The sequence below is a fragment of the Chenopodium quinoa genome, unplaced genomic scaffold (assembly GCF_001683475.1).
Source record: "Chenopodium quinoa cultivar QQ74 unplaced genomic scaffold, ASM168347v1, whole genome shotgun sequence".
NCBI classification, from domain to species: domain Eukaryota; kingdom Viridiplantae; phylum Streptophyta; class Magnoliopsida; order Caryophyllales; family Amaranthaceae; genus Chenopodium; species Chenopodium quinoa.
This window is the reverse complement of record NW_018744560.1, coordinates 515372-542440: the sequence shown is the minus strand read 5'-3', so window position 1 is coordinate 542440 and position 27069 is coordinate 515372. Positions and strand designations below refer to the sequence as shown.

The window sequence follows — 27069 nt, the reverse complement described above, 5'->3', positions numbered from 1 at the left end:
ATGCCAATTTATATGTCTATGTGATATCACACATTTTTATCATAAATAAATTTTGTACCCTTGTAGTTATAAGTGTAAAAACTGATCTTACTCTAAACAAGTCTATCTAACCTGATCTAGTACTTGATATACATACATGCCTATATGGACAAAATAATTTAGCATGACTCATGTCAGAAATGCCAACTCGAATAACTCGACATGTGATCTGAATTGACACCTTTATATCATACTTCAAACTTTAGAATCACAAGCTATTTTGAAGTATCATATGTTGATTAATAAACAGCTTTAGTAGTGGAAGTATAACATAACATACATCATTTAAAACTTTTTTTTTTTTTAATTTTTGTGCTAAGTATTAATGTATGCTCCATATTAGGTTATTATGGAATAAAGCTTTATCTGCTAAAGCTCACTAATATTAGACAAATTTTATCAACCAAAAATGGAACTAAACAAAATATAAAATATAAAATACAAAATAAAAACAGTCGAGTCCAACAAATAGATGATGAATTTGAGGTAGCCGACTAGCCCGTATAACACTAGATTAGGCAGTCACTCTCATTATCGACTCAATCCAAGTGTTAGATTTTATATTTTAGTAGACTAACAAGTATGAGTTATATATTTGTGATGATGCGTGAACATCGTGGCACCATATATGTTGGGGTTGGTACATAATTTAATAGTTCCTTGCTTAATTGCAAAGAATTTCCTAAAAAGTCACCGTCCATAAAAAAAACTATAAAAGTATTCCATATCTCTCAATTTACTTCTATGATTTCTTTTACCGTTGTTTCAATTTTACCTTGTATTCTTTTTCTGACTTTTCCTTCATCTTAGTCACCGTTTATATAAAAAAAACTGTAAAAGTATTGCAATAGAAATGTGTTAGTATCAAGCAATTAGAAATGTGCTAATTTATGTGGAAGAAGTAATATTTATATAAGTAGTAGTGTGTGGCCCGGGCATTGCATTGTGTTACTACTTTAAAATAGAATGTTAATTAAAAAAGCGGCCGGATCTAAATGAAATAAACTTCCACTGTCTTGAAATTGTTGAACCTATTCTCTTTATTAATTTTTTATAGGCTACATATTTATTTTATTTAATCCATTGTTATGCTTACTTAAAGATATACTACTATTGGCTAAGATGGTAGTATTGTAATCAGCACATAAACAATTTTAGGGACGCTTTTTAATATATAAATTATAGTTTTAGGGTCTGTTCTCATACGTTGAATTCAGTTCTATTCACCTCAATTCAGTTCCTAATTTCCTTCTCTTATAAAATATTCATTTCAATTCAGTTTAGTTCAGCTCAGTTCTGCTGAGCTCAGCCAACGAGAACAAGCCCTAAATGTATATATTCTTTCCTAAAAAAAAAGAAAAAAAAATTGTTTATATTCTTGATCAATTATCCGATCCGTATATTAATTTTTTTTAATTGAAAGCTAGTTTCAAGCAATGTCTTAATAATACACTATAATTTTTGTAATAAAGTTACAAAAATATAAAGAGTGAATTTTTCTCAATAACACTAGATTCACTTACAAACCAGAATAGGACACATAAAGGTGGATGATTAAAAAGTGGAGTGGTTAATTGATGGTTTTGGTGATGATGGCAAAACTAACATACTTTTAGGACATGTATTATTAATTAGGACGTACATCACACATGATATTATGTAGCTTGTATATGACATAAGCACGCATGAAATATTACTTTGAATAATATAACAAAGATTAGGTGGACCTTCACATTTATACACTTCCTCAGTAACCTCCTATTCATCATTCTCATAATCAAATTAATTAAGCAAGATTATTGTGTAATTAGTACTCGTAATACTAATAATGGAAAACCAAGTTTGTATAGGAGATTCAAGAAGAGAGCTTCTTTCACCTTTGCCAGACGTAGAATCAGTGATTACAACTGAGTTCAACGATGATGAGTTTCCATCATGGAGACTAAGTATAAGCGAGTTTCAACTTCCCAAACAATCTCATCCTTCCTTTCATCCCTTACTATGTCTTAATCCTACTCGTTGTAAGTCTCTTTCCTTTTTAAATTTCACACGATTTGGTTTTATTAGCTTTTTGTACATGTGTTTTATAATTTCAATATGTATGTATAGGGATGACACTCGAACATAGTGAATTAGTTTATATGTATCTTGAATCTAATAAGTTCTAACTCGGATTCACTAATCATTTTATTGCACTCATTATGGTTCATTCCCTTTGTTTAACCTATTTTTGTAAATTGTGGCATATAAGCATGATCCACACCTTAACTATGTGCAGTGTTTCTCGCTTAATTACTTTCAGGCCTTGATTGACGCTTTGTACAATATTTCATGACCCTCAGTCCCTCACCTTAAGCTTTGTGCAAATAAATTCATACTCTTCGCTTGTGCCCATAAGATATCTTATCCAATTTCGTATCATTTTGACTTATTATCACTTTGAAGGATTTTATTATTCTCTTATTTCTAACTACACCCAATAAAAATAAGGAAAAGAAAACTATGCCGTTGTATTAGTATCAGTAAAGATTCATATATAGATCCATCAAGTAAAAAAAAAAAAAAAAAAAAAAACATAGATTGAGTAAACAATGGTATATATTGTTCTATTTGATAGGAAGTGTACTGTATTCTTATAAACTTATACTTACATATAGCCATCTATCAAAGATCTACACACCTATCAAATTTCTTACTCAATCCATTATTGAACTATACTCAAAGCTGGATGGTTTAAAAATAACCCTAGCAAAAATTAACCCGATTTCACTAGAAAACTAATTATATGATTTGCTAGAGTTGATCATTATTTCACAATTAAAAAAAAAAGGAAATAGACCTAATATGATCAAAATTAATTTAACATACCAAAATCAATATGACCCAATCAAATAATTAAGAATAATAATTAATAAACGAATTTAATCCTAAAGACCAATTCATTATCACTTCTATTTAGTTTTGTCAAAAAAAAAATATAAAGTCCACAAGTTATTGATGAATAGAAAACTACATTGGAACTTTCCTTGCCAACAGCAAGGATCATGCACATTACTACATTAGTAGTCATTGGTGCATTGTTGCTGCTATTGTTTATTTGCGTTATTAACTTATTATTCTTCACACTTCATTGGTGAATTAGTTTTTAAATTTGTTTCCAGCCAATGGCTAGCAAGTTAGCAAGAATTGCCATTACATAAATTGTGCCACAAACACCAAATTAAAAAAAAAATGCTAGAACAAGTAAATATTTCTTAAATTAGCACCAATTTACTCATACAAGCTCACAACGTACAAACATACGGATAAATCAATATTCTTAGTTAAATTTTAGGAAATTTTGTATTGATACAATTTGTAGGATCGAATTCTAGAACAAACAAAGAAGAATTTGGAAGAAAAATATTCAAGAGATTTGCAGAATTTAGAGAGAAAACTAGGAGATTTTGTGTTTGATTTTTGTAGAATGAATTCTTACAACTTATTACAGCAGCAAATCTATTTATATAGTTGTAATACAAGGAAGAGGAAAATATCTAGAAGCTACTAAACACAGCAGCTGAGAAGAACTTTGTTATAACAAACTTGCTGACTGTACCAATCAGTTATAACAGAATTTGGGCACTGCTAATGTACTCTGATGTGACTGACTGTAACATGGGGGTTGATGTGACTCACTGCAGCTTCCTTCAAGTCATTATCAGTATGTTTAACATCCCCCTCAAACTTGGGATGGTATCAATCATACCAAGTTTGGAAATAAGGAACTCATGCTATGCTGAAGGTAGTATTTTAGTAAACATATCAGCAAGTTGATGGCCTGTAGGTAAATAGCTCAACTGGATCAAACCTTCAAGGACCTTGTCTCTAGTGAAGTGACAGTCAATTTCTATATGTTTTGTCCTCTCATGAAAGACAGGGTTCTTAGCTATGTATATAGAACTCTGATTGTCACAATGAAGTGTGACAGGTTTAAGCTTATCTAAACCCAACTCCTCGAGCAGATTAACTAGCCAAGTAACCTCACTAGCTGTTGAAGCTAAAGCCCTATATTCAACTTCACTGGAAGATTTGGATACAGTTCCTTGCTTCTTAGACTTCCAGCTGATTAGAGAAGACCCTATCATCACATAACCAGATATAGATCTTCTGCTATCAAGACAAGAACCCCAATCAGAGTCAGAATAGGCTTGTAGAACAGGTTCAGCAGAACCTTTAAGTAGTTTTTCTTTACCAGCAGTACAAGCAACATATCTAAGAGCATGATAGAGAGCTTGCAAGTGAGAAGAGTCAGATGCTGCACTGTATAAGAAAGATCAGGTCTTGTATGAGTCAAAAATTAAGTTTGCCCACCATTCTTCTATAATACTCAGGTTCAGCTAACAAATCAGCATCTTCAGCTGTCAGCTTTAAATTTAGAGGCAAGGGTGTCACAACAGGCTTGAAATCACTGAAACCAGAATATTTGAGAAGTTCCTTAGTGAACTTTTTCTGAGTCATTGAGATTCCACAATCAAGATATCCAATCTTAATTCCCAAAAAATAGTGTAACTGCCCCAAATCCTTGATTGTGAAGGTCTTATGCAAATGATCCTTAAGAGACTGTATGTCATGAACATCATTACTAGTAATGATGATGTCATCCACATAGACAGCAGCCAAGACCAAAGAATCACCAGATTTTTTAAGGAACAGACTACTATCATACTGAGACTGTTGGTAACCAAGTGTTCTAAGCTCTGCAAGTAGCTTAGAAAACCAATGTCTAGAGGCTTGCTTGAGGTCATATAGAGATTTCTAGAGTAAACAAACCTTGTTTTCTGGATTAGGAATGCTTGCAGGAACTTGCATATAAACAATCTCATCCAAGTCGCCATGCAAGAAGGCATTGTTGACATCCAATTGAAATAAAGTCCAAGACTTAGAAGCTGCTAAGGAAAGTAAACACCTGACTGTAGCAAGCTTGATTACAGGTGAAAAAGTTTCCTGATAATCAATCCCATGCTTCTGATTATACCTTTTAGCTACTAATCTTGCCTTGAACCTCTCAACAGTCCCATCTGCTTTTAATTTGATCTTATATACCCATTTACACCCAATTGCTTTCTTTCCCTTTGGTAAGTCAACTAAAACCCAAGTCTGATTAGAATGCAGTGCTGCAATTTCGTCCTTGTCCATAGCCTTTACCCAAGAAGGATCACAAGAAGCCTCATTATAACAAGTTGGTTCAGCTATATTGTCCAAAGAACAAATGAAAGCTTTATGTTCAAATGGCAAATTCTCAAATATAACCATGTTGCACCAATGTTGAGATTCAAGAGCTGTGTGTTTCTGATTTGGTTTAGAATGTGGAACAAATTCTTTATGGTGTTTTGGTGGGTTGATAGGTCGAGTAGATCTCCTAAGAGTAGGATGATCATCAGATTCAGAAATATTCTGAACTGGTGCAGGAACAGGACATATAGTGTTTAGGCTCTTTTGTGGTGTTGAATTTTAAGTGTTTGGGATATTTTGTGGTGTTGGCTGACTGGCTGTAAAATATTGGGAATATCATCATCAAAGTGAGTTGGAACAGGTGATGATAAAGGTAAACAAATCTAAAAAGGGGGATTAGAGACAGTAGAATTTGGATCAGAAACAGTATAGGGAAAATTCTTTTCATAGAAAATTACATTCCTAGTAACATGAATTTTACCACTAGTAAGATCTAGAACCCTATAGCCTTTTTGTGATGCTGGATAACCTAGAAAAACACAGGGGTTTGCTCTTAAATCAAATTTGGATATGCCTTGTTTGATGGTAGACATATAACACAAGCAGCCAAACACTATATAAGGTGATCAATGACAGGTTTTTTATTGAAAAATTTCTCAAAAGGAGAAACATAACCAAGGCATTGTAAGGGCATTCTATTGATTAGGTGAGCTGCTATCAACACACACTCTCCCCAAAATCTTGCAGGAACCTTAGACTGAAAGTAGAGAGCCCTAGCTGTCTCTAAGAGATGTTTATGCTTCCTCTCAACTACCCCATTTTGTACGTTGAGGGGATTCTGTACAGCTAGACTGATGAAAAATGCCTTCCCTAGCATAGAATTTCTTCATTTCACCATCAAATAATTTTAGAGCATTATCAGTTCTGATATTCTTTATTTTGGCCCCAAATTGATTACCAATGAACATTGCAAAATCACATAAGACTTGGATAACATCTGATCTATTTTTAAGCAAGAAAATCCAAGTAAATCTTGTAAAATCATACACTATTGTCAGAAAAATATTACAACCATTATGAGTGGTTACCTTATTTGGTCCCCATGCATCTAAGTGTAGCAACTCAAAAGCCTTAGATGTTTTAATGGAACTATGACCAAAAGAAAATATGTGTTGCCTAGAAAAATGACAAATCTTAAAAGTACAAGATACTAAATAATCCTTAGTATCTAGATCAGGTATGACTTTATTCAAATGAGCTATTGGCATATGACCTCATCTTAGATGCCATAGCTTGACATTATTAATAGAGCTAGAATCTAGGGCTGATTCTTGAGGATAATGAACTGCAGCACAACTTGACTCTTGGCAATCTTGAAATAAAGACCTCTCCAAGCAATATAGACCATCTTTTAATCTACCAAGCAGCAGTGGCTTGGTCAGAGTAGGGCCTTGAATATAACATTCATCATGAGAAAAATAAGCCACACAATTCATATCTTTACACAATTTTGGAATTGAAATCATATTGAATTGAAAGCCTGACACATGCATCACATCTTGTAGCACAAGTTTATCACCAAACCTAATTGTTCCTTTGTTCTGAACACTCAGTTTTCTTCAATCAGGTATAGTAATATTACTAACAGAATTATTCAAGCTATGATAATTCTGAAACAAACTAAGATCATGACTCATATGATCAGTGGTACCACTATCAATAATCCAATGAGAATTCCTGAAGGATAAAAGACAGAAAGTGCCTGCTACCATTGTAGCTATCTTAGTTTTCTCATCATCATTCCTTTTGTCTAAAAGAGAGATGAGATGATTGTATTGCTCCATAGTGATGGTTGCAGTGCTACTTACTTCATCAGACTGCTGAGAATCATCATTAACATCTAGTTCACCATGGACTGCAGCTACAATACCTTTTCCTTACCAATTCTCCTTGATATGAGGTGGATAACCATTAATCTTCCAGCATCTCTCAATGGAATGACCTAAGATCTTGCAATGATCACAAAAATAAGGTGATGGCCTCCTTGAAGAATTGTTCCAAGGCTGAGAAACTTGCTGTGTTCCACCTCTTTGTAAATCAGCATTAATCATGCCAGTAGATCTGTTTCTCTGCTGATTATTAGATTCATAGAACCTTCTCTTGTGTGATGCTGCAAATGCTACTCCCTCTCCTGAGTGAGAAGAAATATATACCTATCTATGCCTCTCTTCTTGCATTAAAAATCTGTATGCATGAGAAATAGATGGCAGAGGAAAAATCATCAAAATTTTAGCTCTGACTTGACTAAACTCTTCTCTCAATTTCATTAGAAACTGTATAAGTCTCTTATCCTCTTGTGCCTTCAAAATTTTCTTAGTAATATGACATGTGCAGTTAGCACAAGTACAAACAGGCAAAGTATTCTGAGCATCATATTCATCCCAAAGCATCTTCATCTTAGTGAAAAATGTAGAGATATTCTCAGATTCTTGATGTATGTCTGCAAGCTGCTGTAGAATAGTATAACTATGTGTTCCAGAAGTCTGACCAAACTGTTCTTCCAAGTTTATCCATATTTCTCTAGCAGTGTCGAAGTACAAAACACTTCGAGCAATTGTGACATCAAGAACTTGGATAAACCAGGAAATAAGTGCACTATTACACCTATACCATGCTTTGTGCAGTGTATTGTCTGATGGATCGGGTTTCTCAAGTGAACCATCAATGAATCCAAGCTTATTCTTAGCTGATAATCCAATCATAACAGACCTCTTCGAATCATTATAACCACTACCATTGAATTTTTCAGAGTCTAGTTTATACTGTGAATCACTAGGATGCAGATAATAAGGTGAGGTAGGATCAAGTGAAGGATCAGAAACAGTTTGTGCAGCCATATTAACAATCAAGAATTGTGTAATCAAACAAAGAATCTCAGAATTGTAGTGCAGATCAACAATATCAACAACAAAAACAAGTAGCAAGAACAATCAATCACAAGTACTTGCAGATTTCACAGTTCTGATGAAAAATTATCAGAAAAATAGGCTTGAGATCGAAGAAAAACTTATAGAATTGCAGAATCAAACGTTTGCAGTACCAAAAATTTGGGAAACAGATCAATAATTCGAGCTCCTGTGCTCTGATACCACGATACAATTTGTAGGATCGAATTCTAGAACAAACAAAGAAGAATTTAGAAGAAAAATATTCAAGAGATTTGCATAATTTAGAGAGAAAACTAGGAGATTTTGTGTTTGATTTTTGTAGAATGAATTCTTACAACTTATTACAGCAGAAAATCTATTTATATAGTTGTAATACAAGGAAGAGGAAAATATCCAGAAGCTACTAAACACAGCAGCTGAGAAGAACTTTGTTATAACAAACTTGCTGACTGTACCAATCAGTATAACACAATTTGGGCAGTGCTAATGTACTCTGCTGTGACTGACTGTAACATGGGGCTTGCTGTGACTCACTGCAGCTTCCTTCAAGTCATTATCAGTATGTTTAACATGTATTTTACCACCCACAAATAACCCACTTATTGATATTACTACACACACACACACAGGAAAAAAAATACTACCATTACCCAAAAAATCTCTTGCTTAGATGTTAAGATGTAAAATACAAGGATCATGCACATTATCACAATAACAGAAAGTGCAAATGGTGGTTATTTTTTTAAAAAAAAAATTATTTATTTATTGTCTTTTTAAGTGGTATTTTAAAATACTTTTTTTTTTGGGTGGTAATATTAATAAGTGGGTGGTAAAATACAAAATGTCAGCTATCAAAAGAAAACAAAAAAATACAAAATATCATATTTTTTTTTATTAAGGAGTTTATAATAGTAAAAATTATTGTATTTAGATGGTTAATACTTGTATAATACTCCATCGGTGTAATGGATTGTTTCATGGGTTATTTTCTTAAATTAGCTTTGGCCAACATCAATTTTATAAAACTATACAGTACCTTTTTTTTCTTTATACGGAGTACTACATATATTTCTATTATATATAAAATAATAATTTTTTAACGCATGGTCTATACAATAATGCCAAAATAAGCAAAATTAATACTTTCTGCATTACTTTTGTAATTGCGGATTCCTAGTTAATTTTTTTGAGTGGAGAGAAAAATTAAATAGGGACCACGTGTGATAGGAGATATAGAGAAAATTTATTAACTAAAAGGGAAAGTGCGTGATTAATGCATTTAAATTAAAACTTTTATATTTGAAAAGTGATGCATCTAATAAAAAACGAAAGACTCTTGATATCATGTGCAAGCAAGGAAATTGTTGAATGGATTATAATGGTTGAACCTTAATGCAAGAGCCCAATACCATTTACGTAGAGAAGTATTATTTATCCTAATTCTATACTTGGTTATTCTACCAAACTTCCCTAGAAAACAGATTACTTACAAACATCTCTCTTAAGTCTTAAGGGATTAGGGATGTATATAGAAAAGTAGAATATATAAATGAATAAAACAAATACATGGGTGACAGATTACTAGGTAGTAAATCGCGTAAAACATCATCACTGCACCCACGTATTTGATTCAGGACGTTTTTCCAAAGTGAGCCAATTTTGGCAAATATTAACCAAAATAGTTGCGTGGCAAAAGTATTTACCAAACTAAGCTTCCAGGCTAAAACGCTGTCTCGGTCAGCGTTTTATGCCTGGTTTTTTTTTTTAAAAAAAAATCAACCTAAAAACGCTGTCTGGGACAGCGTCTTTGTTGTTGACCTTTTTTTTAAAAATTTTTGTAATTGCCTTTTATTTATAAAAATGTTTTTAAAAAACAAAAACAGTTATATGAAAGACGATGTCCCAGACAGCGCTTTATGTACAAACTTCCTTGTACCTAAAACGCTGTCTCAGACAGCGTCTTATTTTCAACCTAAAACGCTGTCTGGGACAACGTTTCTCTGCTGGTGTGCAAAACAGCAGCAGAATCAGCCTTTTTCCACTGATCTGCCACTTTCTTCTGCCCCCACCCACCACCCCCTACCATGATTCTTGCCACCACAATCCACCAACAACCCCCACCATCGACCACCATCTGCCACCACTTTTGACCTCCAACAACACTTCAACCAGCTCCACCACCAACCCCAACCATTCAACAACCGTTGATAACCACCCACCACAACCAACAACACTAAAACCACCATGAACAACCACATTAACCACCACGGGCCATCCTTTCTTCCCCATTTTCGACTATGGATTCCAAATGTCTACTGTTTAATGTACATTAGCCCTGAAGGATCTATTTTGACTGACATCCGATTTGGATAAATAAGCTAACAAAACTTTAAAACACAAACAGATTCATTCAACCAACATGTCTTATATTGATAATGCAATCGTTATATACAGCATTCCAGGAAAAAGGACAAAACAATGATACAATACGTTCACTACTCATCAATTTGGTGTAACCCTTCCCTAGCCTCACTGTCGTCCCTTCGTCTTGGACGACGCCGAGTGTAATGGTGAATGGTGGTGAATGGGTTCCGGCGCGGGGGGGGGGGGAGTGAGCTGGCTGGACGATGCGTCCTCCTGGGTTCTGAAGGGTGCAGAACTATGGAAGATGTACTCCTCTGCCTCTGTGTGCGACGTAGGATCACCTCCACTGCTACTCTGGCCGGGGTCAAACCGCGAATGGATGGAGTGACCATCATCACCGTCCCGCTGTTGGATGAGATGACCGTGACCATGTCTGCGTAAGGAAGTCGCGGACATATCTCGCATCCGCTGGACCTAGGCTCTGGTGGGTCCGTCTGTAGGGGCGAGGGACAGTGCATCATACATCGCCACCATATCCGCCGCCTGTAGTAATCATCGATCAGTCAAGTACATGATATTTAAAAAAGTTAAAAAATGAGGATGATAAGTATAGTAAAAGAAACTCACATATCCGCTAATGACGTCATGTGCCGGGTGGTAATGGGTGGACGGTGGTGTGTAGCTGGGGTTGATGAAACGGCGTGTGATAAGCCTGTACCACACCATGTACGGATCGTCATGATCCATAACGCCCTGCATGGGATAACCCTGAACGACATGACCCAACCGCTGCTCCCATAGCTGAAGATACTGCCAATGCTCCAGTGCCCAGTTTGTCTCCGTCTTTCCCCGACGGTCAATGTCGTGAAGGCGCACGTCAGTGTCACAGTTCTGGGGAATAGGCTGCTGCAGTCCAAACTGTCGCATGACGCGGTCAGGTAGGTGACTCTCCACAACCTCGAAACAGGTCAGGGGGACCCGGGCACGCCACTCTCCCTGATGCTCCAGTAGATGTGCAGGCATGACATCTACCAACTCCGGTACATACGGATCCCATGTGATCTGCAATAACACATCCTAAACAAGTTAGTCCACAATCAGTATACACAGTACCTAAATGATTACAAATGTCTTCAGAGTTTGTACCTGATCCTCAGTGAGTCGATCCAGGGCGTCTCGGTAGTATGGGAGACCCGTCGCCGTATGTGCCTGTGTGAGTCTGGGGACCATCCACCTGGGGCAACAAATTTGGTGAGTATGTTTACAAAATGAAATCGTATATGGGAAAAAAAAATGACAATTGTTACAAACCTGCAACCGTAAGCCTCATCAGCTGCAGGGCGAGGCGGAGCGATGTACGGCTCATACTGGTCATCCTGGTCCTGCTGCCCCGGACGATGTACAGCAGGCCTACCTGGTCTTCCTACGTGGATGTGCTCCCAAGCCCATAGCTTCAATAGCAAAACACAAAACTATGTTAAATATGACATTACTCATTGCATAATTCGCTTGTGATAATATACGTAGTATACCTGAAGCACAAACAGAGGTCCTCCAATCTCGAGCGCACCACTCCGTGAGGCTCTGCAAAGTTGGCGATACAACACCGCCAAAGAGGCACTACCCAGCTGTATCCACGGATATGCTCCCAGTAGTGGTCTAACAGCTGTAGGTAAATAAGCTGCAAGTGGCTCCCGCTCTTGTTGTCGGACAACACGCCGGATATGAGGAAGAACAAGTACGCTCGAGTGTATCTCTGTACTGTGGCGTCATCGGCGTCCGCAGGCAAGCCCTGGAAAGTATCTCGTAACCAGACCGTCCTCAAGGCGGAGCCCCTAACATCGTTGGGACCCGGCTGCACCCTGAGAACCCGCACAACCAATCCAACGGGATCGACTAGAAATGATCCCGTCACCACAGTCCCCTGTACTGGAAGGCGCGTCAGTATTGCCACGTCCCGCAATGTCACAGTCGCCTCCCCAACTGGTAGGTGGAAGGAGTGCGTCTCCTGCCTCCATCTCTCCACTAACGCCGTGACAAGGTGTCGGTCGATCTCCCTAAATCCCAAGCGATGTACACCGCCAAAGCCAGCGTACGTCACGTACTCAAGGCAGCGATCATGGACAACCCAGGGGGTCCTGTAGTGCCTGCACTGTAGTGGCTTCGCTACGTCACCCTGAAAACACAGGAGCATTTATAAGTAACAAAAGATAGTACATCAAAGAATCCAAAAACGTTAAAGATGAATCATTACCGTCAGGTTCCATACGTCGACGCTCCGATGGGTGTCCTGTAGTGTCAGGACAGAAGGGTCAACAGGTCCGGGTGTCCTATCCCGTACGTCCATGATATCTGTTCATTGAAAACGTTACACACCAAACACTAACACAATATATTGAATACTAATTTCGATTGAAAGGCATAAACAGGAAATCTCGAACATCCAACGTACAAAATAAAATTCATCGAATTGAACACAATAACACATAATGTAGAAAATTATAACTGTTTCATCAAAATAACACCACTACATACTACTATATCAAATAACACATATACACTTAGGTCCTATGTTGGTCTAGATCGACAAGTAGTGCGGTTGTGACCTTGCTCGTGACAACGACTGCATTTGGTTGGGGGCCGGTTGTTGTCATCCATCTCATTGCGTATGCGCTTCGACTTTGGACGACCTTTTCCACGTATCATTGTGCCGTCCGGAATGAGTTTAGGGCCTACGTACTGTGCCCACTGTGCCCAGGTTGTCTCGCCGGGGATCGGCCAGAATTGTGGTGCATAGGTGTTCATGTAGGCGGCCGACTGCAACAGAGGGTCCACCCAAGGCCGTTCTGATAGTGAGTATGTAGCACAGACTGCTAGCACATGAGAACATGGGAGGTGGAATATCTTCGGTTTGTTGCACGTACACGTTCTCAACTGCCAGTTCACCGTATGCTTGTGGCCTCCTTTATTACCAACTCTCTCTCCCCTCTCTGTTGTCACTTGGTAAATATGCAATCGCCGGTTATAGGCATCCACTCTATGATATCTGGCTTTAGCGGTGTTCTTCTCGAGGATGGCAGTGACCTTTGGGGGGTATGGAAGTCCTTGATCAGACCTAGCCTCAGAAGACTCCCTTCTCAAAGTGAAATACTTGTTAACTCTGTGGAAGCTTAACTCGACAAGGGACATAATCGGTAGAAACCGAGATCCTTTCAGCACATTGTTGAATGTCTCCGAGAAGTTTGTAGTACATATACCATACCTGCGACCACTGTCGTGAAACAGAGACCACATAGGGAACGGGACTTGAGCAATGTACTCAATGGCCTTGGGACAGGCCTCACCAATGAAACACAGATCAGCTTGAAGTTTTCTTTCTTGCCTTTGGTACGCAGCGGCCTTGAACATGTCTCTCATGTCGTTACTTCGCACGTGAGTCTTCAAGTTAGAGGCTATGTGGCGGACACAAAACCTGTGATACGCTCGGGGCTGGGTGAATCCAACATTAGGATCATTCATTGCTGCAATGATCCCAGGATGTCGATCAAAAATAACACAAAGGTCATCCCGTTGCGTGACACGATCTCGAATACAACCTAGGAACCAAGACCAGCTGGAAGTGTTTTCCCCTTCAACCACCGCAAATGCAATAGGAAATACTTGGAAGCTTGCATCAACACTCGTAGAAACCAACAGTGTTCCTTTATACTTCCCGTACAAGTGCGTCCCATCGATACAGATAACAGGCATACAATGTTTAATGCCATCGATACAAGGACCGAAGGCCCAAAACACTCGTTCAAACACTTCCATGTTGCTGTAGTATACACCATCCACTAAAGCTTTGTGTTTCCATACGACACATGTTCCCGGGTTCGACCGTAGGAGTGCTTGCATGAAGTGGGGAAGTCTGCCATATGAACTCTCCCAATCCCCAAATATCTCAGCTATAGCTTTCTCCTTGGCATACCACGTTCGTCGATACGGGACATCAAAATGAAATTGCTTCGAGATCAGTTCCTGTATGAATTCCACTTTCAACGAAGGATCTTTCCGCACAAAGGACTTCACATACTCGGCTATTACGGACGAATCCAAGTGTGGGTGATCATTAGATAGTACTTCACTGATACATGTCTCCCGATGCAGGCCTTTGTACGTGACTATGGTAAAACCACGTGAGTGCTCACTCGATTTGGTACCCCGTAGCATCCAACCACATTTCTTCTTGCATCGCAGATGTAGGACACCATCATTCGAGGTCACTGTGGTGTAGAATTGATTCCTCTGAATAGAATACATCTTCACCATTTCTTGAAGCAGTTTCTTGCTCTCAAAATATATTCCCTTCTCAAATTCTCCCCCGGGAACAAAAGAGGTGTGGCTACCCGATTCGGACCAATACTAATCAACTTCATAGTTCTCGGGTACCTCACTGAACCAAGATATGGGAGTTCTAACCAACGGCTGACCATCTTCCACCTGTGTAGGTTCATCATCCCCCTCTCCGTTCTCGTCCTCATCATCCATTTCCGCATACACATCATACACCGACAATTCATTATTCACAACATCATCAAAATCATTTGGATCTTCTCGAAACGGTGAACCATCATCACCTTGCATAGGAGAGTAGCTATGCAATTGCATCGGCGAAGATGCCACGGTGTTCGATGACGACGGAGCAGGCTGGCCGAACACTGTCACGCGTCCCCCCGCATGTACTGGTGAAGCTATATGAGAACTAAAAGGCAAGTGAAATTGGTCGTCCTGCATCATTCGAGTGAAAGAACCCATCCCATATGCATTCGATGGAATGTGGTTTGCGGGCTCTTGGAAGGACGCGGTGTTGTAATCAGAGACATATGTAGCTAGGGGTGTACATAAACTGGCCCGGACCTAAAAACCGACCTGAACCGGACCTGTTGGGACCGGACCTAATCCGGACCTGCAGATTCAGGTCCGGTCCCGGTCCTTGAAATTCTAGGATTCCAGGTTTCAGGTCCGGTCCGGGTAAAACCCGGAAATTTCAGGTCCGGACCTGAAACCGGTAAAACTATTTTTTTTTATTTAATAAGTCTAAATAGGTCCATAACAGGTCTAAACAGGTCCAATCAGGTCTAAACAGGTCCAAGCAGGTCCATAACAGGTCCAAACAGGTCCATAACAGGTCCAAACAGGTCTAAACAGGTCAGCACTTTCATCTTATTTTAAAAAAATCAAAAAAAAAATAATCAGGTCTATTCAGGTCCAAACCCGGACCGGACCTGATTTATCAGGTCTGGACCGGAACCGGACCTGTTGATTCAGATCCGGTCTCCGGCCCTTAAAAAATCAAGGATTCAGGTCCCGGTCCATTCAGGTCCGGGTCAGGTCCGGTCCGGTTTTGGACCGGTGTACAGCCCTATATGTAGCTTGCTGTTCTGCCCGAGTACTTTGTTGGGTACATATAGGCACTGTTTCTACATATATCTCATTGGGAAAACCCTTCATTCCTACCATGCTCCTCAAACCTTTCAAATGTCTGTTCGTAGAGACAGGTAACACTTGCACCCCATGACCAGTATCACACCTCATTGTAAGGTTCAGTTCAACAGCCATAGGGTTTGAACCAATACAACTGTGAACCTCATTCATCAGATAAGTCACAATCATGTTCGGTTCAAGTGTTATAAGGTCCATATTCCCTCCACTGTACTCCACATTTGATCCATTACACAAAATTTCACCTCCCCATCGACATAACAACGCTACATTTTGTCCAGCCATATTCTACATAACAACCAAAACACATTTTACGTAAAGCCGTTAAATCATCCCTAAATCACCACAATCAAACAAAAAAATTTTACATACTCTACAAATTAACTACTAAGAACCCCTAAATCACCATTATTACACAACAATGTAGGTAATTACAATTGTTCAAAACCTAATAATTATCAACCATTGTCAACAATTTTCAACAAAACCAACAACAACAATTCAACATTATCCAAACTATTATCAACACTAACAATATCAACACTACCATTATCAACACTAACAATTCAACAATTACCAACACTAATAATTCAACATTACCAACACTAACAATTCAACATTTTTAACACTAACAACTCAACCTCATCAACATTTTAACCCAATTCCAAAAAAATTAGAAATCACCAACATAAACCCTAGAATTTAAAACACAAAGAAAGTTGAATGAATACCTATTTCAGGGTGAGGGGAGTGTATAGTGGGCTACACGGAGGGCGACGGTGGAGGTGACGGCGGGCGACGGTGGAGGTGGCGGCGCCGGCGGCGGTCTACACGGAGGAGCACAAGTATGAGAGAGAGGGGGATTAAGTTAGAGTTTGGGAAAGAAGGGGTTTGAGAATGAAGGAGGAGGAAATGAAATGAAATACGCTGTTTGATGGAAAAAAAAAAACGACAGAAACGCTGTCTTAGACAGCGTTTCATTAATAACCTTAAACGCTGTCTGAGACAGCGTTTATAGTTCCAGAGTTAAACGCTGTCTGGGACAACGTCTTTGGTATAACTGTTTTTGTTTTTTAAAAACATTTTTATAAATAAAAGGCAATTACAAAAATTTTAAAAAAAAGGTCAACAACAAAGACGCTGTCCCAGACAGCGTTTTTAGGTTGATTTTTTTTTAAAAAAAACCCAGGCATAAAACGCTGACCGAGACAGCGTTTTAGCCTGGAAGCTTAGTTTGGTAAATACTTTTGCCACACAACCATTTTGGTTAATATTTGCCAAAATTGGCTCATTTTGGAAAAACGTCCTTTGATTCAATCCTTTAAGTCATCACATGATGAAATACATTTTTAGATATTTCTCGAGTCCTCACATATTGATTCAAATCAAGGGATAAGGTATCTATCAATCAATACGAGTGGAATTACTCAATATCCACAAGAAAGAATCCAACCCTAGAATACGATGCATTCGCAAGTCAATTTATGAAAGAGGGAGAATAAAAATATTGTTACCTTATAATTAGGAGGCATAGAATTCACAACTTTATTTGCGGACGAAGCTTCGTTGTTACATGTAACTATCGTTGATATATGAATATCTTTCACTCAACGCATACACAATACACTAACCAAAAAGTAAAGATGTTAAGTTTCCTAATTTACCTATTTTAATCACTTTACTATCGTATCGTATGAGAAAAAGTTTGTGCGACGACTCTTAATAACAATAATAATAATAACATGGCGGAGGCCGAGTTAGACGACGTAGAGTCATGGCGACTAAACCTCAACTCTTTCCGACTGCCGGAAAATCGTCCTCCTTCCATCTCTCGTTTTGGCCGCCTTTTCCGTACACGCAGTGAGCCAACCCTTTTTTTTTCTTCGTTTATTTACAAGTTACTCCGTATTATAATTTGCATGCTATTTATTTTTATTATTTTTAAATTGTTAGGAAGATTACAAATATATATGTCATTGCATAATTTCTTTTTAGCTAGGTATAATGTGATTGTATATGTGTGGATTTTTTTCATGTAAAGTTGTTGTACAAACCCAAGATGCTTTATAGGGGTTTGTTAATTTTAGTAATTTTGCTGTTCATCTTTCATTTGTTTAATTCTCACTGTTCAAGAGATGTGTATATGTGCAACTTGTTACGATCATATGTACCTTTATGACTTTGAATAATTCTTTGTAGTCGTAATTAAATTAATTGTGGTATATGTTGTTTCAAACTCTTATTATTATTTATGACTTTATTTGTTTAGAATTAATTATCACATAACTAATACTTCGTAATATTGAAAGTTGTATTGGTGTGGAAGTAATCACTACTAAGAGGTCTTATTTGTGAGTCGAAAATGGCTTGATTGGATTGTGCCCCCATTTTCTAAGCTGTACAACGTAACATAATTAAATGGAGAGGAATTCGTTCCCAAATACTTGATACACTTGTGTTAGTGTTCCCGAATACTATTCCACTTCTGTTTGTGATTAATGCTCATTATAGGAAGATTTTTCGGTACATGTAAAATGAATAGGTTAATGTGTAATCGAGTTAATGAGAATATTTATAGTTAATTAGGGGGAGAAAGATTAATTTAAAAATTAGCTCAAGTGGATGCGTGAGAGAGCAACAATAATAAATTATTGTAAGTAGAGTTAGGCCTTGCTTAGTTTAACTTATTTTTACTTATTTCAGAAAAAAAATATGTTCAAATCCGATCAGAAAATAAGTTCAATTCAGATCAGATCAGAAAATATAAGTTTAGATCATGTCATCGTTTTATGTGCAATTTTTTATCGCTAAATATCTTTAATTTTGTAATGAAAAAATTATGAAATTTACATATTAATAAAAATATACATTATTACGAATCTAACTCTTTTTTTCTTCCTAGTTTATGTGAAAAGGCTATTTGCTCGTTTGTCTTCTGCATATACATTTGCATTTAGTGAAATGTGATCCAACCATCTGCATATATTATTTGCATTTAGGTTTCATGACCACATAGGACACTTAGCTGTTGTGTGAGACGGTGTAGAATCAGCTGTTCATACTTTTCTTGTGAGCGCTGATCGATGCTTCATAACATTCAGTATCAGCAACTTAAATACATATTAGCTTCGTTGAATGGATTTGACACTATTGACAGCACGAAGTTAGCAAAGGGAACTATATATGAGGCCAATTTCATGGATTTGTGACTTGTTCCAATTTCAGGGAGACAAGGAAAAGTTGCGGATTATTACAAAAAACAGGAAAGACTGTTAGAAGGCTTCAACGAAATGGAAACCATCAATGAAACAGGTTTTTTTCCTGGAAGTTTGACTGAGGTCAGTTGCAGTTTTCCTTACTTTGCACAAAGATTTATATAGCTTGTTTTTTGGTCCTGAGTTTATTGGAGATTTTGGTCAAGGTAAAAGACAAGGATCCTACATTATATTACAAAGGTAGGAAAAATTCAACAGAAACTGCCTTTGGTACTTGATGTAGCAGGTTGGTTGAAGAGGGTTGTCTTATAGAAAATTTATCGCATTTGCACATAACAAAGGCATACTAAGGAAGCAAAGTGCTTATTTGATATGATCATATGAATGAGTATTGGACCATAAGTTTAACTTCGTAATGTTTAGTGGACTATGAAATGAATGAACTTGTATATTACTGTGAGATTTGGATCCATACTGATTCCTATGTTCTGTTTTTCTTACTTAAATATGCTTCATAGTCTTTTTGAGAAGTAATTTTATACTTTGAATTTTTATTCTCCAGGATGAGATGAAGCAGCTTGCAAAAAGTGAGCGACTGGCAATTAATATATCGAATGCAGCCAATGTTGTTCTTTTCCTAGCTAAGATATATACATCCATAGAAAGCAGATCATTGGCAGTCATTGCATCAACATTGGATTCACTTCTTGATCTTTTGTCTGGATTTATATTGTGGTTTACTTCCCATGCCATGAGAAAACCAAATCAATATTACTATCCGATTGGGAAGAAAAGGATGCAACCAGTGGTATGTCCTTACTTCATATGCATACTTAAAACAATAATGATTTTATATCCACTTTGATAAGGATCTTTCCTGCAGCATCCTACAGCGCGACTCCTTTGTATAATATGCGTACTATATCAGCTTTGAATCACTTTATCAATATTTTTTAAAGCTTAGCTTTTAGTGTGACATCAGAGTAACTCTTGAAGAACATTTGGTGCTACAATTATGTAACCTACTTAGTGTGTCGATCTGTTTCTGGATAAAATTTAGATATATTTCAAATTGGACCGGCTCCTATTTGCATTTAATAAGTCTGATTTCGTCTCTTGTGGATGATTCAGGGAATTATAGTTTTTGCATCGGTTATGGCTACATTAGGACTACAAATACTGCTGGAGTCTGCTCGTGACCTCATTACTAAGGTATGTTGATTTTATCTATTGTCTGATGTACAAACTTGCTTATAGTGATGATTAAGTACTCTATTCACAAGATTTGAAAAGAATGAATTGCTTAAATCAACTTTCTACTCTAGGGTGTTTGAAAAACCTTACTGAATGAAATCCAGGCAAATGTAACCAGCAATTGTTCTGAAAGTGGCAGAACAATTTTGGTCATTTAAGTACGAAGTAAGAATATTAAGCCTGGATTCCTGGAATGCCTGACTAGATTTTGGGCTTATAATGCCTGATCAATCACACTTGTCTGCACACCTGTGATATCATATACCCTGTGTGGCTGCGCCCCTGCCTATCCTCTGAGTAGGTCTGTGTCTTTACCTTCACTTAGATACGATATGTACTTTCTCCGTTTCTTGTTAGTGTTACATACAATAATAATAATAGTGGTTGGGAAGGTGTAGGGATAAGTATGGAGAAAAACTAGAGGAAAAGGTCACTAATAAAATGTTGTTTAGCACTTAATATGGGACATCCCAACGAGGTATGGTATCTCAAACACTTTGTATCATGAAAAACTGCATCTGCTTTGCATCTGGCCACATTAAATATGAAGTAAATGGGTACAAAATTGAGCATTTGAGAGTATTTAGATCGAATTTTTAGATTTAGTGCAATTATAAGAGCTATTCTTATGTATTGAGCAATTGAGATGCTTATGTTTGCTACTCCTGCAGACGGGGCCTAAAATGAATCACACACAAGAAATGTGGATGATCGGGATTATGGTCTCAGTAACAGTAGTGAAGTTTTGTCTTATGGTCTACTGCCGTAGATTTAAAAATGAGATTGTTCGTGCCTATGCTCAAGATCATTTCTTCGATGTTGTTACAAACTCTATTGGTCTGGCGACTGCAGTTCTTGCTGTTCGATTCTTTTGGTGGATTGATCCTACCGGTGCCATAATTGTAAGTTCACCACACTTACCAATTTAAGTTTTCTTACAACTCTTCAATTAATTGCTCCAAAATGGTCGTAGTAAGAGCTAGAATTATCTAACCTGGCTGTCTGGCACGACAACACGACCAAAAATCAGTACTTAACACAGTAACACGTGCATTTTGTATGTAATGCAATTTTATTATATGAACACAACAAGAAATAAAACAGGAGTACAACCATATGATCCACCTAACCAGATTGCCAACTGAGAAAAATTGAGTAAATTTTCAATATTCTACTGAAAAACATTACTATCTCTTGGAACTTTGCTGTAGATTGCTTTGTACACTATCGGTACATGGGCAAGAACTGTCATTGAGAACGTCTGGTCACTGATCGGAAGGACTGCACCACCAGAGTTCTTAGCCAAGTTAACATATCTTATATGGAATCATAATGAGGAGATAAAGCACATTGACACCGTACGAGCATACACTTTTGGTACACACTACTTTGCAGAGGTTGACATTGTGCTGCCGGAAGATATGCTTCTGAACCAAGCACATAACATCGGTGAGACACTCCAAGAGAAACTCGAGCAGCTACCTGATGTAGAACGAGCATTTGTGCACATCGATTTTGAGTTCACTCACCGACCAGAGCACAAAGCAAAAGTTTGAGGATCCTAGAAACAGACTCAAAGTTTAGGAATTTCATCAAGTATTATCAGATGAATTTTTCCATGTTTATAGCCTATTATGTGTACGGTTTTATATAATAATATTATTTGCTGGAAAATTCCTTGCCCCAGGGATCATCTGCGCATCTAGTTATCCTGATTTCCTGATATCTGATAATTGCTTCCTTTGGAAGCAAAAGCAAAATGTGAGATTTTATGATTGTTTTTTACACTTCGTATATTCCGGTATTCTCAATATACTCCCTCCGTATTTTATTAAAAAATATAGTCTTATAAGTACTTATTGAAATAATTTCAATAGATAGTTATTTGTATTGTATTTATTCAATTGTTATTTTTTTTAAGCAGACCTTGAAACTTTGATGTATTGTCTTTTGTGTATTTATAGTATAAGAAGGGTTGCTAAGATTATTATAAACCAAGTATTTTGAACTTAAAACTTGTTATTATCTACTACCTCCGGATCTTATTATATGCAACTTTGAGGTATTATTTGTGAGATATAAAAAATTCCAAAGTTGCATTTGATACGATCCGGAGGTAGTATATTATTTGTATCAGTAGTCTTCAACCGGGCTGTAAAACTCTTAAAACATGTGTGTATTACGGTTGACAAAAAAATATTAAGGTACTACTTCGTATTTCAAAAATTAACTTAAAAGCAAGGTATTCTGACCATCTTGCCCTGCTATTATAATGAATGTTATATGTAAGTAAAATACTGAAGAAAAATAATAATTATGACAAATTGTGTAAGGAAAGAAATTACAAAGATGTAGACCGCAATTAGGTGTTTAGGTCATCATATCTCAAAGTTTGCTGGTTTTGTTGTGAAAAAGGCTCCCCATGGAATTTGCTTTATCCCTGAGAACGAACTTCTGTGTCTTTCCAGTAGAGGTTTTCGGTAGATCCTCAAAAACAACAGAACGAGGAGCCATATAATGTGGCAAGTGATCTCTACAGAACTTAATTATATCTGCAGCAGTAACATTACCACACCCATCCTTCAGTTTCACAAATGCGCAGGGTGTCTCTCCCCAATGATCATCAGGACGTCCTACCACAGCAGCTTCTAGGACAGCCGGATGACTAAACAGTACAGATTCTACCTCAATTGTGCTAATATTCTCACCGCCAGAAATTATAATATCTTTTGATCGGTCCTTTAACTCAATATAACCATCAGGGTACTTAACACCCAAGTCTCCACTATGAAACCATCCATCCTTCAAAGCCTCCTGGGAAGCCTTCTGGTCTCTCAAATATCCATTCATGACAGTATTTCCTCTAATCATAACCTCGCCCAGTGTCTTTGCATCAGCAGGAACACTTTTCATAGTAACGGGATCTTTTACATCAACTTCCTCAAGCCCAGTAGTAAGCACTCCTTGCCGGGCCTTTAATTTTGCTCTATCATTTGGAGGTAAGCAATCCCACTCAGGCTTCCAAACACAAACTGTAGCAGGGCCGTAAGTTTCTGTCAGCCCATATCCATGTATTACAGTAAACCCAAGTTCTTCCATTTTGAAAATTACCTGTGGAGGAGGTGGGGCACCACCTGTCACCATTACCACCTTGTTTGGAAGAGGTTTCTTATCATCATCAGGAGAATTTATGATCATGTTTAAAACTGTTGGTGCACCGCTCATGTGGGTAACTTTATGCTTAGCAATACTACTGAATATATCCTTTGCAATAACATTGCGTAGGCAGACGTTTGTCCCACCCTGAGCTGCTACACCCCATGTAAAGCACCAACCATTGCAATGAAACATAGGAACAGTCCACAGATATACAGGTCTTGTAAGCATTTCATTTATTAGAACTGTAGCAATAGAGTTCAGGTATGCACCTCTGTGGCTGTAAACTACACCTTTAGGGCTCGAAGTCGTCCCCGAAGTATAATTTAATGCAATAGGGTCACATTCATCTTTTGGCCTTCGGATCTCAAATTCAGTTTTACCTGTTGCTAAAATATTTTCATATTCCAATGTTCCAGAAGGGGACATGACATTTCCAACTGGCATCAACTGTTCATCAATAACTATGACAATTTGAGGAAGCCTTGAGCTTGAATTTGACAAAATATCCAATGCACCTTGTACAACATTAAAAAATTGGGAATCTACAAAGATGACTTTTGCTTTTGAATGTTTTAGCAAAACAGACAACATTCCAGAGTCATGACGGGTATTAAAGGCACAAAGGATTGCCCCAGCCATTGGAACCGCAAAATGCAACTCATACATTGCTGGAATGTTAGGGATCAAAGCAGCAACCTGACATTGGAAAGTCGATGAATATGAAAAGCATAATAGTTAGAGAAAGTGATCATCTTATTCTGGTTTTCAGGGGAACAGTGTTGCTTAGAAAAGCAAGGTGAAATAGAGATAGATAGCCAGATCCACGAAAGAGGCACAGAAAAAATAAATAAATGTAATAATGCCAGGGGCTGAGCTTATGGGAGCACAATCCATAAGAACTAATATATTGCATTGATTTGCTTTCACATATATATCATACAATAGCAAGTTTGCACATCAAAACCAAAGGTCATTTACATTTGCATTTCATAGATGCCTCGTTGCAGTCTACTCTATGTAACAAGCTGATAGCATACAGGTGAGGTCAGAAAAACAAGCTAGAGTAACATATGTATTACCAGCATGACGAACCCACTCACACAGATCACCTGCTATTGACTATACTAATGCCAAAGTCATCTTACTAAGGTCTGCAGGGTGACCAGATGTTAAACATAGCAATGAAAGAACGAATAGTCCTTCAAATCAGATTTTTATTTAAAAAATGACGCATTCCAGGACAAAGTCTTGCTTGTATAAATAGTCCTTTAAATCTTTATCTCAATGAGCACTCCCCTATTTTACAAATAAATAATAATGGAAGAAGGAGATGTACGATCAGAAATCTCTTGTAAACCTCACTTTCAGACGACTTATTGGAATTGATTACAAAATTGGATAAATGGAAAAAGCTAAACCATCCACAGCCACCTCTTGTACTCTATCTCTTTTTGTCCTTGGTTACCCATAACCTCCCCAAACAAACCATAAGAGACCCTGAAAAATTCTTCCACAATCACCATTATTCTGCTATTACTATAGCTTTTAATTGCCTTTGTACCACCTAATTTATTCCGTTAGGACTTAGGAGGGTGCCAAACTTTATATATCACTACTATCAACACAGCTGAGAAAAAACTAAACAAAGTGAAAAGCACTAGGAATTACGAATCCAATTGAAAGCAATTCTGCAGAAGTTGATTAAGGCTTAAAACATAGGTCTGTTGAAATCCTACCATCTCTCACCCCTCACATCTTACTATCTTAACAGATCAAACAAAATGCAAACACTGATCCTAAGTTGTTCAGCAATAATAGTCCACTAAGCGGTCCTGACTAAATAACAACCAATACAGTATACACTGAAAGGACTAAGCACAAGTCAATTATAGCTTCAATACAGAAATCACTCTACAAGTATCAATTATTGTCCAATGAGAAAATTATTATATTGTTATTATTGTAATTCGTGTGGCTCATAACCATAACAATATTGTCATTAGTCTAAGATTCAAACTAGTACATACCCTTCATGTTATTCACAATGGGAGGCAAAAAAAAAAAAAAAAAAAATGCTAATCAGCTTATTCTACGGGTTTAATATATTCGGATCAAGTCAAGAAACAAAGTCCTTGAAGCAAACCAATATAGTAATCCCAAGTGGTAAAGTAGATACTAATTGCTAAGTATAAGTTAATCACTCTCACTCAAAAGTTTCTTATCCAATACAGTATGGTGATGATGAATTTGTGGGCCAAATTACAGGCAACTTTAAGAATTTTGCTTGATTACATCATAATTGAGATAAAGAGTTTATACTATCGATTGAATCCAAACCAACAAGGCTAAACTAGGATTACGAGTTGTTCGAAATTCAGATTGGATCATATTATTTCAGTTTGTAGGTAGAATAAAATAAATTCCAAACCAAAAGCCGATATACACCCCCACTTTATCCTGCTTCTTGATACACGTTTGATCAGCAATAAAACACCAAATTAAGGGTCCCTCACTTTTGATACTCAACAACAATAAAACAGTATATTATGCAAATAACACCCAAATAAATAACATCGTACCATAAAAAAAATAAAGAAATATTGGAATCAAATTCAACAATAAAAAAATCCCAGAAAATAAAGAACAAACAAAATCATCAAAAATCAAATTTTTATTAAAAAAAAAAAAAAAGAAAACTTACAACATCGCCGTAAGAAATGCCGAGTTGGGTAAGAGCAGAAGCGAGTTTAGTGCAGCGAATGAGAGTCTCTCTCCATGTAAACTTGACATTTCCATAAATAACAGAGAATTCATCTCTGTAAACAATTGCTGCTCTTTCCAGAAAGCTTATTGGAGATAATGGTACATAATTTGCAGAACATCGAATTAATCCCTCCATTTTTTTATGAAATAAAATATTAATCCAAGCTTATATTATAATGGGTATTGAATAAATTATTGGAATTTGTTGTTACCTAGATAAAATGAAGAATTGATATGAGACAGGTTAAATTTGGGTTAAATTGGATATGAACAGCCGTCTGGGGTTTTAGCCTGTTAATTGGATAAGTATAGAATACATGCAATTTTAAGAAAACCCTTTTTTTTTTTTTTTTTTTTAGACAAAGTATTTTAATTTGTTGATTTTCATTGTTGTTTCTGAGTCCATTTCTATTTTCGTCCGTTTTATTTTTCTTTTTAAAAAAATTATCTAATTGTAAAAGTTTACTACATACAAATATACAATGTAAGATTGTTCGGGTTTTTTATAAAATCAAATTATTGTCCGAAATGGAAAATCAAATTATTGTAATTATTATAGTCTTAAAAAAAATATTGTAATTGTTATAAAACAGAGGTAGTATAAGAGTAATTTGTATAATATTCATTTC

General features: G+C 37.0%; 3 protein-coding genes across 6 annotated transcripts; 1 reads left to right on the top strand and 2 right to left on the bottom strand.

Moving 5' to 3' along the window:
• Positions 1-1771: 1771 nt before the first annotated feature.
• LOC110699033 (metal tolerance protein 10-like) lies at positions 1772-22312 on the top strand. 2 transcript variants are annotated; one of them, XM_021876521.1, is made up of 6 exons: positions 1772-2060; positions 19275-19387; positions 19827-20072; positions 20396-20476; positions 21190-21420; positions 21730-22312. In XM_021876521.1, the coding sequence occupies exons 1-6, from the start codon at positions 1868-1870 to the stop codon at positions 22072-22074; spliced, it is 1209 nt and encodes a 402-aa protein (XP_021732213.1). In that variant the 5' UTR covers positions 1772-1867; the 3' UTR covers positions 22075-22312. The 2 variants fall into 2 exon arrangements, with proteins under 2 accessions (XP_021732213.1, XP_021732214.1); XM_021876522.1 differs by lacking the exon at positions 1772-2060 and adding an exon at positions 17314-17909.
• On the bottom strand, positions 10038-17100 carry LOC110699030. 3 transcript variants are annotated; one of them, XM_021876516.1, is made up of 3 exons: positions 11877-17100; positions 11193-11799; positions 10038-11108 (listed from the first exon to the last, which is right to left on the bottom strand). In XM_021876516.1, the coding sequence occupies exon 1, from the start codon at positions 14874-14876 to the stop codon at positions 13134-13136; it is 1743 nt and encodes a 580-aa protein (XP_021732208.1). In that variant the 5' UTR covers positions 14877-17100; the 3' UTR covers positions 10038-11108; positions 11193-11799; positions 11877-13133. The 3 variants fall into 3 exon arrangements, with proteins under 3 accessions (XP_021732208.1, XP_021732207.1, XP_021732205.1); XM_021876515.1 differs by having other exon boundaries at positions 10038-11799; positions 11877-12741; positions 12820-17100; XM_021876513.1 differs by having other exon boundaries at positions 10038-11799.
• Positions 22313-22703: 391 nt separating the features above from the next.
• LOC110699029 (probable acyl-activating enzyme 1, peroxisomal) lies at positions 22704-26858 on the bottom strand. The gene is made up of 2 exons (XM_021876512.1): positions 26379-26858; positions 22704-24373 (listed from the first exon to the last, which is right to left on the bottom strand). The coding sequence occupies exons 1-2, from the start codon at positions 26574-26576 to the stop codon at positions 22904-22906; spliced, it is 1668 nt and encodes a 555-aa protein (XP_021732204.1). The 5' UTR covers positions 26577-26858; the 3' UTR covers positions 22704-22903.
• Between the last annotated feature and the right edge of the window lie 211 nt (positions 26859-27069).